Raw genomic sequence first — 12159 nt, 5'->3', positions numbered from 1 at the left:
ATTGTCCGGCAGATACTGGTGACTCGTGGTCATTGACTGCATGTGAGCAGGGTTAGGATGAGGACAGCGTGTGCGCAGCGCAACTCAGGGGAAGAGTTGTTACAGCCAGATGTGGACAAAAGAACATTGTCAGGCCCAAGCTGACTGTTCAGCAGCTTCTTCACCTGTGCACATGAAAATTACAAGAAAAGTTTAATATATTTTCACAGCTTAATCTCCTGAAATCTTCTCAAAACACTGCAACTTTGCAAAAGTGGGACATAAGGCACTCATAATACTCATAAGCAGTTTAGTTTACTCAGCCTCACATAGTTAAAATATTGTGTTGCCAGATGTCAGAAAATAATTTGGATTAACATTTTAAAATAGCCAAAACAAAAAAAAGGTGGCATCCAGTTATATTCAAGTTTTAGCAAACTGAAGACCTGCTGCAGCAGCATAACTGCTACAGACATAACACAACGTTACCTACATGTCACAGACTCCTGAGTTCAGTGTTACTGACTGCGAGAGGATATTGACTGAGAGAGCAGTGGTGCTTTTATCTGCAGGCGGATGTTTAAATTGTCACACTGAGGTAGAGGTTGCCATTAAAAAGGAGTGACTGGCAAGTATACGGTGGCTTTTTGAAGGACTCTGAAGTCCTTTTTTAGTAGTTTAGACTCATTTTCCACTAGGATATGTGTATTAATGGAGATGGGTAATACTTTTTTTTTTTTTTAAACCACTCGCCCCATTTTTTCCACTGGTAATGAAAAACAGAGCAGGTCTCCGAAACCCACAATGGAAAGAGAAGCAGAAAGTAAAAAGACAGAGAAAGAGCAAAAGAGGATAGAGGAAATATCAGAAAGAAAACCTGTGGATTTGTCAGATAATTGTTCACACTATATGATAAGGCATAAACCTTTAGTTCTGCACACACACACACACACACACACACACACACTCTCTCTGCATTAGTCTTTCTAAACAGACCGGCAGCAGCACTGAATGAAAAATCAGCTGCCCTAATTCTCTTTAACACAGATTGAGAGGTTGAAATAGGACTAACTCTCGAATGAGTTGTGTTACATGAAGCCACATTGCCCACTCCCAACACGCAGACACTAATGCAGCCTCCTGGACACATGTGCACATGTTTTCTGCCCATGAGAGAGGATCGACCTTCTTCTTGAGAAGTGTATAATTAGCACAGGTCTCACATGATCACTAGTGCATAGCTGAGCAGGTCACACCCAAAGCCAGTCATTTCCCCAACAGCCACTCTCGCTCTCTTTTCGGCCTTTTTCTCTTTTTTTTATGTCACGGTCACGGCCTCACAAACATCTGTCCGGCACTAAATGACATTGTACATAATATATTGATACCAGAAATAGTAAAAAGGAGTTAAATCATGATTTCTCATGGCAGTAATCATATGTGCACCACATTCCCTCAAGCTAGAAAATCAATTACAACCACGTATCCATCTAGGCCACAGACCCGTAACAGAGTGGAGGTGCTTTTGAATCTGCCCGTGCTTGAACAAGATGCTTGTGGGTGTTTGCTGGCCTTACACTTGGCCTTAACCTCAGAGTGCAGCCGTTTCTGTTGCCTGTCTATCTGGTTGGTGCAGCACAGACAGCTCAGCTATGTCGAAGCAGGGTAAATATTTAGAGAGGGATAATGGTAGCCTGGACTCCCTGATTTAAAGTCAGCTTTGTAACTTTGCCCGTCAATGATTAACTGCAGAGCAGATAGGTGAGGTGTAATAAATTGGAATCTTAATAAACAACGGGCCTCATAGCTAAAACTAATCTAAGCAACAGATTAACTGATGAGGCAGATGTTTAAAATATACCCGATACTTCGAGGAGGTACAGCGTAGTAACTTACTTTTAACTCACTCTAGTTGATACCACTTGTTCTCTCTGCTTGTACACTAAAGCTGATAGGAGTGTAACAGGGGCTTAATGTTGCAGAAACAAGCGCGCAACTTGCCTCATTAGTATATGAGGCAAGTTGTTCTCTGCTGTAAATGAACTTGTTGTTGCTTGTTTTTAATACTCATTAAAAGCGCCTTCTGTGCTGTTCCACTCGGTCTGTCTGTTACATCAGGACACACCCATTCCCGGGCAAGATGGGTCACATTACACCTGGATAACTACCCTACTAGCACAGCTATTACCACACACGTATCGTACAACACAAACCCATGTGGAATTAGGTCAGGAGCAGGTCCTTGTTTAACCCCGGATGGCATCCCAAATGTTTAAAAATGCAAACAGTTGATCGTCTACCACAGAGAACCATTTGAAGATACACACACACACACATGCTTTCACACAGCATAGACTTTGTGCTTTGTCTACCTGCCAGCCTGACACAGCCACTGTCATCACGTTTCTGAGCACATGCACGTGCGTTACATCGGGATTTGTGGTGCTGTTGCGGCCGCTTCGTTTGTGTTGCTGCACTGTTTGAGGCGAGCTGGATGTTAAATGAGAAATATTTTCTTGTTTACCATCTGCACACCAATTATTTGTTCAGGGACCATTTTTTCTCGCTTCGGCACATTAAATTCGACATAAAGCAGGTGCTACTGTAAAAGGCCAAGTCTCAAGTATGCTTTACATCCGTGTAAAAAGAACTGTGTGACTGAGGTTGGCAATTAGACTCATGTGAATTTTTCTGTCAATATGGGTTAAGAGTTCACTTTCACTTGAAGAAAACAATAATAGGGGTTAACAAAAGAAAAAATCTATCAGAGGTACACAAAAGGTAATCGGTTTGCCAAAGTCAGCTGCTAGAAATGTTGAAAAAAAAAAGCAGAAGTACTCATGTAAATGCCTGACAAGCTGCTAGACAGAGGATGTAGGCATGCATGTTTCCCTGTTGTTCATGATACCTCCCACGCGAGCCGAAAATCCAGAAAAAACAGATTGCAGTTCAAAAATATACAAAAAAGTAACAAGTGAACTACAGGAATGATGAAAGAAAAAAGTTACTGAAAGAAAAAAGCAATTACCCATAAGTCACAGCATGAGCATCACCTGATATCAGTCTGATTGCAGATGGTTTCCCCCTGCTGAGACTAATCACGGAAAGATGCCACAACAAGCAGCGGTAAAAGGCTGAGGGAGCATCCCCAGTGAAGATATATCGTGTGTTAATATCTATGGACTGAATACTTAAATTAGTCATTTTCCCCACAGGATTTTCCACAATCTGTTAAATATGCTGGTTTATTTGACTTTATGCATTGCTGTCCAGCTACTTTTCAACGCCTCACGCTGGTGGTAATTCTTTTTATTAGGCCGCTTACATTTCCCCACATGGCTCTGTCTACGTCAATGTAAACACGCATAAAAGCTGCGACCTGACACTTTGTTTTAGCCATTATTTTACACCTGATTTACAACTTCTGGTCTGGACTGCATCTGTCTGGCTTTTTCTCCCGTTCATTCTCTTTCCTCTATCTGCCTTTCCTCTCGTTTCGCTGGTCATATTTTGACAGCACGTTTAGATCCAGTACAGTGAGGTTAAATACACACAGACACACCAGACAGACTTTTCTGGTAAATATTAACCATGTTGCTAGCTGACGGCATTTTTGTGATTTCAAACAAATTTTTCTGCCAGTCTCCGCAATGACTGACTGTATATGGCCACGTGCGTTCAATACCTGTCACTTTTTTTGGCCAGCGATAACCTGAGGAACACTCTGCCACGTTAAATCAACTGCAAGGGTTAACGTAAGCACACCACACACGCTAAAGACAGACAGATGTGCCATTTTCCAACACAGCAGCCACAGATGAGCACGTGGAATCCAAAGTCGGTCATAGGTCAGCCGTACTCACTATGTGAGATTTTGATACACTGACTTTCAAAAAGTGCAAGCCATAGTCAGCAAGGTTTGTTTTCAGTGGCATGGTGCAAATTTTCAGTCGGATTCTGGCAAGAATGATGTAACTCCTCTTGCAGACTTTTCATCTTAATTGCATTCCTAATGGGATTTCTATGACTGCATACAGAAAAGCTCTTTCTCCTCTTTAAATATATTTAAGGGGTAGATTTATTCATCTGTACGATACAGCTTCTGCTAAACGGATGCTGTGCGTGGCTGTGCTCAGTCTTTCCTCTAGCTTATTAAAATAAACTGAGACCCATAACTGGGATTTTATTTCAGTAAGTAGGCGTTTTTAGTTTTCTTTCTCCTGGCATCAATGGGCCTATTCTTAAGTCTTTGTCACATTCATGCTTGGACCACGCTAATCCTGGTTGATGCACACACTAAACCACATAGAGCCTTTTCCTTGGCCTGCTTGTTTTAGGTTGTGTGTGCATCCTTGTCACATCAGCGCATCTATGCATCTTGTCTGTGAGCTTATGTGACAGAAGATCAGCAACAACAGTCTTTTCTTCTCGGTGTCAGCCGTCCCTGTCCCGGCATCACACTGGGCCCATTTATAGCACCAGTGATACAATGATTACTTCTCTAGCTGCCCTTTCTGAATCTGTCTTTAACGTACAGACTTAACAGAAAGCCACAAATAGCCCGAGGGTTTGTTTGCTCCACCCAGTAGCAAATATTGACAGATCAAAGTCACGATTCAAGCGTTAAATTATCCGAAACTCGTAAAACATAATCTGTACTGAGTCCACCCCTCATTTCTTTATATTTTGTTGGGAAAATGGGAAGTAGGTGCAGTGATTTACTGAAATGTGTGCATATATGGAAACACAGTATATAAGGCAAAAAGTGGTTTTTACAATTCTAACAAGCTCAAAAGTCAATATTTGGTGTGACCACCTTTATTCTTCGACACAGCCTGAACTCTGGTTGGCAAACCTTTTTGTAATTTCTTTAAGTAGTCTTTAGGAATAGTTCTCCAGGCTTCTCGAAGGACAGTCAAAGCTATTCTTTGGATCTTACCTGCGTTTTGTTTTGTTATCTGTCAAGATGATCCCGAGCTGCTTCAGCAATGTGAGATCTGGGCTCCGGGGAGGCCAGGTATGCTTTTACTGTATTAACAGTATGTTTGGGATTATTGTCATGCTAAAGCGTGAAGCTGTTGACAATCAGATGCTTTCCAGATGGTATCAGAATCTGATGGTACTTTTCTGTGTTCATAATTCCGTCAAATTGGCAAGATCTCCAACTCCACTGGCGGAAATGATAGAGCCTCCACCGTGTTTTACAGATGACCGTAGACACTCACCTCTCTCCCAACTTCCTCTGTTCTTAGGGACAATATTTGAACCAGGAATTTCACATTTGGATTCATAGTAACTTCGTGAGCACTGCTGCCACTGATTTTCAGTCCACTTGTTGTTTAAATTGGCATACCTCGCCCTTTTCTTCCTGTTTGATTTCATTAAGAATGGCTTCTTGACACCCAGTCTTCCACTAAGACCATTTCTGTTTAAGGCTTCAGTGAACAGTAGATGGATCAACTGAAAGATCTGTGTCTCAGGTTCTGTGTTGGGTCTGGTGGATTTTTATTTTGCCTTGTTGATGCAAAATTACTATTTTATCTCATTAAAGCTGCTGTTATCTTTGGTATTTTTCAATTCATATCAGTCAAATTCAACTCAACTATGTGTTTTTGTGCAGTAACAAAGTTAGTATTGAAGTGTTTTTTGCAAAATTGTCCTTTGCATGTAGACACAACGCTGGTTCATCCCTTGAATTAGGTGGCCTTATAATTTTTGAATGACTTATAGGTCCGTCTAAAGTGGCTTAATTCCTCTGAAAATGGTCAGGCACAAGGACTGGACTGAAAACAAGCCAAAGTCTAAGTAAAGAAACTTGGAAAGAGCTTCAGAAACCCTGGAGAAGTATTGATCTAGCCCACCTTTAAAAAGTTACAAAAATTTGGGCTCCTTGGAAGCAAAATATTTTTAAAAAATGGAGAGGTGGGTCAAGACTTTGGCACAATACTTTATAATTAGTGTTGGTAATGCCACTGGTCCGTGATTCAAATCAATAGATAACACAATGAACTGCAAGGTGTGCCCATTCGGTTACATTTTTCACTCTATATAGTTTATAACAAAGAAACAAAATTATATCAGCTTTATTAATAGTTACTGGTAACAGTACTAGCAGATGCTACAGTTAGCTAGGCTATCATCAATCCCACAAGACAGGTGAGCGCGTAGCTTGAGAGCAGAGCCGCTCACTTAGATTCAATTCTCTTAACACCTTTTCACTCTGCCACTCCCCCTCCTCGGTCCAGCTGTCACGTTTACCCTGCCTCTTTTCTCTCCGTCGATGCCAAAACATTAAGGAGGCTATGTCAGGCGCTGCACACTCACATGCTTTTTAGAAGTGACTGTGAGGCAAAAAGTGGAAAAAAATAGTTGATAGCTGTCCATGTGTTTTTCTCTTTCTCAATTGCTCTCTGTGTGCCTGTCTTGTTTTTCTTTAAGTGCATTCCTTCTCAGAATCGCAGTGTCTGGGCCTGTCAGACTCATGGCAACAGTCTTAATCACTTTCTGCTTGTCTTCAATTCAGTTTTCATTGTCATCGCAAGGAAAACCTTCTTTTACCTTATTTGGCGAATCTGAAACTTAAAATATTCTCCATTATGCATTTGTTTATTTCATTATATGTTATTGAGCAATGAGTCACAGTGACACCCTCAAATGTAGGCTTAATTTAGGCAGGATAATTCATGTGTTGTTGTTTTCTTGACCTGGAACAGTGACACAATCTGAACACCAATTATTAGCCCTAATTACTTTATATGATGCTCACAGACAGCAGAATGTAGCGTATGACTTGCATTTGTGGCTGTAGCCTTGCTTGCAAAATCTTTTAGGCTGGATTTAATTCTGAAGTTGCAAGTTAGCTGTTGCTAGTTCCAGCTGTTGTTTTTGCAAACTTTATGAATATCAGAATATAATCTTCCATAATAGAAAGAGTATGAGGCTAAACCACTTGATAGAATGCTGTACGAGAGGAAGAGGGTGAAATCGTCCTCGTGCTGGTGCCAAGCCCGAAAGACATAATCACACACAGAAACAGGATTAGGCCAGTTGACAGTGGGATTAGAGCCGTGGATAGGATTACAGACTGTGAGATCAGATTAGCATAATACATACCAGATTAAATCTGTTAGTGCTGCAAACTAAACTAATCATTATTACTTGGCTACTGATAGAAGAGGCTTTTTTCCCCCTGTTGTCTGAGACTTGTGCAGATGGTGGCGGGAGTGACAAGGGTTAAAAAAGGGAGAGCAGAAAGCTGGGACTAAAGGAAGGTATATAAAAGAGAAAAAGGACCCCTTTAAACTTTTTTTCCTTCTTTTATAGGTCATGCTTAGGGTTGAAATGTATCACAACGCTGCCACTCTGAAGTGATAGAGATAATGATGGAGTCTTGGTTGAAAGACAAAAAAATGTGGAAGGAGATTGGTACACGTAACTCATCCCAGGCTAAGGGGCTTTATTTGTAGGTGACTTTGTTTTCTCTGTATTAAGATCACTTCCCCATTTTCTTTGTCTGTCTCCAGATTGCTTTTGTAATCTAAGCTCATTATACACCACGACTGTATTATATATTTTATAACAAATAAATAAATATGTATATATATACAGGGCATTGTAAGTCTACTTGTCATTTAGATTTTCTTTAGTGAGAATATATTGCATCCCACTGCATTACTCATGCTTTAAGTTTTGAAATGTCTCATTTAGATAAAAGAAAGTCTTTATTTCTCAACCCAGAAGGCCCAATATTAGAAAAAGAGCCCACTTCAGTCATTTCAGAAACAGTGTTGCTATTGATGCGTCATTGCTGCCTCAGACTTGCGATTTCTGCTCAGCGACTCTTCTTTCTCACTCTGAGGCAGAGCTCGGAGATGATTAAATGAATGTTACCGGGCTACGTCGCGAGCACTGGATGGCTTTCATAAAGTGCTGCGGCTCAAATCAATACTCATGTGATTGCTCTGTTATCACGGATAATGAAAAGCAAGAAACTGACCTCGCAGGAGGAGAAGCATCGCTAAACTGAGAAAGGGGGACATTAATGTAAACAAAGTCACATGAAAGTTGGTTTGTGTATCAAGAGATAGCAAGAGAGAGAGAGGCAGACAGGGAGAGGAGGGGGGCATGTGAGGAAAAAAACAAAAAAACAGAGGGAGGTCTAAGTTTGGATCCAGAGCTCCTGTGTACGTGACATCTGACCTGAGGGATTTCTGAGAACCAACACCCTCTCGAGTGTGAATAACTCATTGCTCAGCCTGCATTTTGTGTGTCTGTCTGTCTGTGTCTATATGAATAGTTTTATGTGGATGCTACTGTGTCACATGCATGTGGGTGTTTACATTTGAACCACAGCTGCAATTTGCGAAATATTTTTCTCCTAAAACCCAGAAAATCCGCTGCTGCATTCTGCTCACATTTTTCCCACAGCCACACGACGTACCTTATCGCACTCTGTGTGGTCCGTGTTGTAACTCTATTCTAGCCTGTAATCCTCCTTCTCTCTGCCGTTGTTGGGTGAGGGCGGGGATGCGTCACCGTAACCAGTATGGCTATTATCATAGATTGACACTCCCTCTTTTCTTCATATCTCCACAAGGCCCGCTGGTCACATCAACTCTCTGACCACTAATCTTCACTTCACAGATTACTGGGTGGATTGAGCCCCAATAAGGAGATGTGGGCATGAGTACGAGTGCGTGTTTATGGTCTGATATAGAAATGCAGGCCTCAGCAAAGAAACGGCACTACATCACTAACACTCCAAAGACCTCTGCCGTCTTCTTCGCTGTCTTCAAAATCTGCTGTTAATTTGATGCTAAATTAAGTGACTGAAAAGAAAAGAAAATCAATTTTTCTCTTCTCTAAATGGGTGTTATTGATTGTGAATTGCTAATTACTTAATGCTTGCAAATTTAGCAGGGATAAGATGAGACTATCACATCGGAATATTTCTGGCTCGCTCTTTTTTCCAGTAATTTGGGTGCTTGCTGTTTTACCAGGAAATTCCAGTCAGCGTGCACATTAGTATATTGACTGAATTAGCTGTATTTTATGTTTTATGCCATATTTGGGTGCATGGTAGACAAAGAGACCAACCGCTGGGTCCGGTCCTTTGAGTCTGTGCTATTCCCCAGCAGAACAAAGCTTCATTCAGAGTGTGTGTGAAGAGAAAGGGCTTTCATCTCTGTGTATGTTTAGACAGAAGTCAGTGGAACGCAGTACAGAGAACAGAGTAGCTTCACAGCACAACTCAACACAACTGAATCTTACACCATAACATCACACCACAACGCTGGAGCATCAAAGATAAGAGGGGAAGTGAAGTTGGATCAACTGTAACTGTCTCTGTAGTGTGTTTAAAAGGATGTAGGTTAACGGTATGCAGGATATAAATACATCCACGGTCACGCTTCAAATGGGTTAGCCTGCAGTAACTAGAATATTGTGTGTTTGTTTTTAGGTTTTTTTATTTTTTTAGTAAAAGGTTTGGACAGATTGATGTCCTCAGGAAATTATGCTGCAGAGTTTCCAGTTATTTTTTTGAGGGGGCCAAAGTACAGTGGCCCTGAGAGGACAAATACAACAGAAGTGTTGATCGACCAGCTGCGCAAATGACAAGCTAACAGTAAACGGATAATAGCAAACATGTGTCTACAGTATCATCTGAGTCATGTGATTAAAACACACATCTCAGATGAGTCCTCTGCTTCTTTTAAACGTGTCTCAGTGCAGTCTTTCACGTGCTTTGGTTTCTGTCACTTCTGTAGCTCGTCAGTCACGTAATTGTCTCCCCAAAACCGCGTCCATTGTGCTTTGTGTTCTTTAGTGGCGTTTTACCTCTCAGGGCCACCATACCAAAAGATCACAAAATGAATTCAAGTGATTGTGATGTATTTAAATTACAAAATTTGAACTATAAAAAATATAGACCAGCTCCTATTTCACTAGCATCTGGCAAACATATAGTTAGTCTGGGTTAAATATAGTCCAAACAGAATCACTGTTTCAGTTGATTAAATTTTAACCTTTAGGGGAATCTTTGAAAAAGTTTAATAAACTGGAGACTGAGTGGTTCAGCTGATGTTTGCATCTTGACATATACAAAATGTAAACCTACCAAGTAGGGCTGTCACCAAATCAGAACGTTGATACCAGAAATAAGACAGTAAAAATTGAAACAATCAAGTGACCATGTTGAATATGTTAGAAAAATAAAATAAAACCTAAAACAGTAAAGCTAGGAATCTCCTTAGCCTCACTTTAAAAGACCTTGAAGTTACAGTTTACCTGTTTTCTGCAGGCGTTTTCCTGAAAAGAGCAGAATTATAACTGAATGCTGCATATCGCTGTTTAGCTGTGCCACATGCAAGAATAACTGGCTCGTCTAAGACATGTGTGGACAGTTCATAATGTAGCAGCAGTTCAGAGATGATCTGGTTTTTTGGCCTTAATCCATTCAGACTTTTATAACAAACTATATTTAAAGGTTGCAAGTCAAATGGATACAAAAGCCCCCATTTTACTGAATACTTTTAACTATAGTCTTCACGGGAGAGACGTTTTTCTTCACCTGTCTCGTGTTTCCCTCCTTCTTGCTGGCTCGCGCACATGCACAGTGCAACATCTTGCTGCATGCTTCACGTCTGCTCCTTAAAAGGATGGGATACAGCCCCACCCAGCATTCTTTACTCATTGGTTCATTGTTTGTATAAATCCCACACAATCACCAAAGCTGGGTGTGTGTCTACGAGTGTGAGACAGAGAGCTAGAAGAGAGTGCGCTCAGGGTGGGACATGTTATTGCAACTTATCATCAAACAGCCTGCCCAGTAGCCAGTGGGATTATTGTTCCCAGTTTGGCCTGGATTTTGGCAAGTCTGAGCTCACCGGGGGAAGTGCAGACTCTCACTATTAAAATAAAACATGGCCTGGATTGAACTTAAAGAAGGCAGGGAAAGTTCAGTAGTGCAGCGGCTGCTTGGTGAAAAAACCCCGCTGTATTAACGTCGTATTATTCTACTAAATCATGACCTATAATATGTAGTTTAACCCCCCTCATAGTTCTTATCACCTGAACTTGGAAGCACTTTCCTGAAACACACTTTGAACAATGAAGACAAATATGCCCTCTGCTCATCAGCCTACACTGATTCTAGGGAAAGAGAATGAGGGAAACAGCTAATGATGTGGATGAATCATTTTTGATTGTTTTTACATGTCTTGCATGAAGCAGTAACAAACTCATCTATTCACTCATTATCAGGTATTATGAAAAATCCCTAAAAAGAAGCATTTGAAGCTTCCATAGCCCAGCCCACGTTTGATTTGCATAATTATCCTTAAATCCCATCATTATCATGAGACAGTGCAATGTCCTGCTCAGACTGAGATCCCATGGTGGAGTCGAAAGAGCTGGTCAGTGATAAGAATTATCGGAGGAGATGTATCTATCTTTCGTCGACATAGTTTGAATTTTTTCGCGCTGGAAACGCAGACAAGCGGTGAAAGATGCTCCTTAACTAGTCGTGGCTGCAGGGCCAGCTCTATCTGTAGCGTTTCCTTTGGCGAGCTTCTCTCTCTGGCAGCGATCGGGCGGATTTCAGGAGTCACTGTGTATTAGAGGAGAAGTGTCTGACTGCTCTGTTACCGTGGACACCATCTGTAGCTGCTCCTCGAGGCTGGTGATGTCACAGTAACAGACAAAAACACGACGCGAGGGGCTACGTTTTCCTCTCATCCCTGTCTGCATCTCTTTTCTTTTTTTCTTCCCACCCTGCTTGCGACAGTTCGCGATGGTCTAAACTGATCACTTCTGCAACTTCTAAAATTTCACTGTTACAGCCGTTGAGTCACCATGACTTTCATTTTACGCTCTCCGTCTCTCTCTCTCTCTCCATGCGATCAGAGTGCTTTCTCTTATGTGACCTGCTTTTTTTAAATTCAAAATGGCTGCTAGTGATGGTTGATGACATTTTCTTTTCTCAAAATGATTGAACTAAAAATCAAAGCAGCATTTTATTTTCTGCCCGCCTTAACACAAAAACACGTCCATATACAAAACTGCAATAACAAATCCAGCAGTTGACGGTTGAGGTCATATGAGGTGAGCGCAACATGATCTTTTATGCCTTTACAACCACCCCGCTTCACCTACCCCTCACACACACACACACACACACAC

The 12159-nt window shown here is 41.2% G+C and overlaps 1 protein-coding gene across 34 annotated transcripts in view; it reads left to right on the top strand.

Moving 5' to 3' along the window:
- mbnl1 (muscleblind-like splicing regulator 1) overlaps window positions 1–12159 on the top strand; it is a 39058-nt gene that overhangs the window by 14066 nt on the left and 12833 nt on the right. For 22 of the 34 annotated variants that reach the window (XM_005948533.3, XM_005948535.3, XM_042214761.1 and 19 more), the window contains exon 3: window positions 4946–4996. The exons of the other annotated variants lie outside the window; for them this stretch is intronic. In XM_005948533.3, coding sequence (XP_005948595.1) covers window positions 4946–4996 — 51 coding nt within the window. The remainder of the gene's footprint in view (window positions 1–4945; window positions 4997–12159) is intronic. 34 annotated transcript variants of the gene reach the window in all.

This window comes from Haplochromis burtoni, unplaced genomic scaffold (genome assembly GCF_018398535.1).
Source record: "Haplochromis burtoni strain Fernald_Lab_line unplaced genomic scaffold, NCSU_Asbu1 Contig_608, whole genome shotgun sequence".
Taxonomy (NCBI): domain Eukaryota; kingdom Metazoa; phylum Chordata; class Actinopteri; order Cichliformes; family Cichlidae; genus Haplochromis; species Haplochromis burtoni.
The sequence above is the reverse complement of the archived record's forward strand: the minus strand, read 5'-3'. Positions and strand labels throughout refer to the sequence as shown.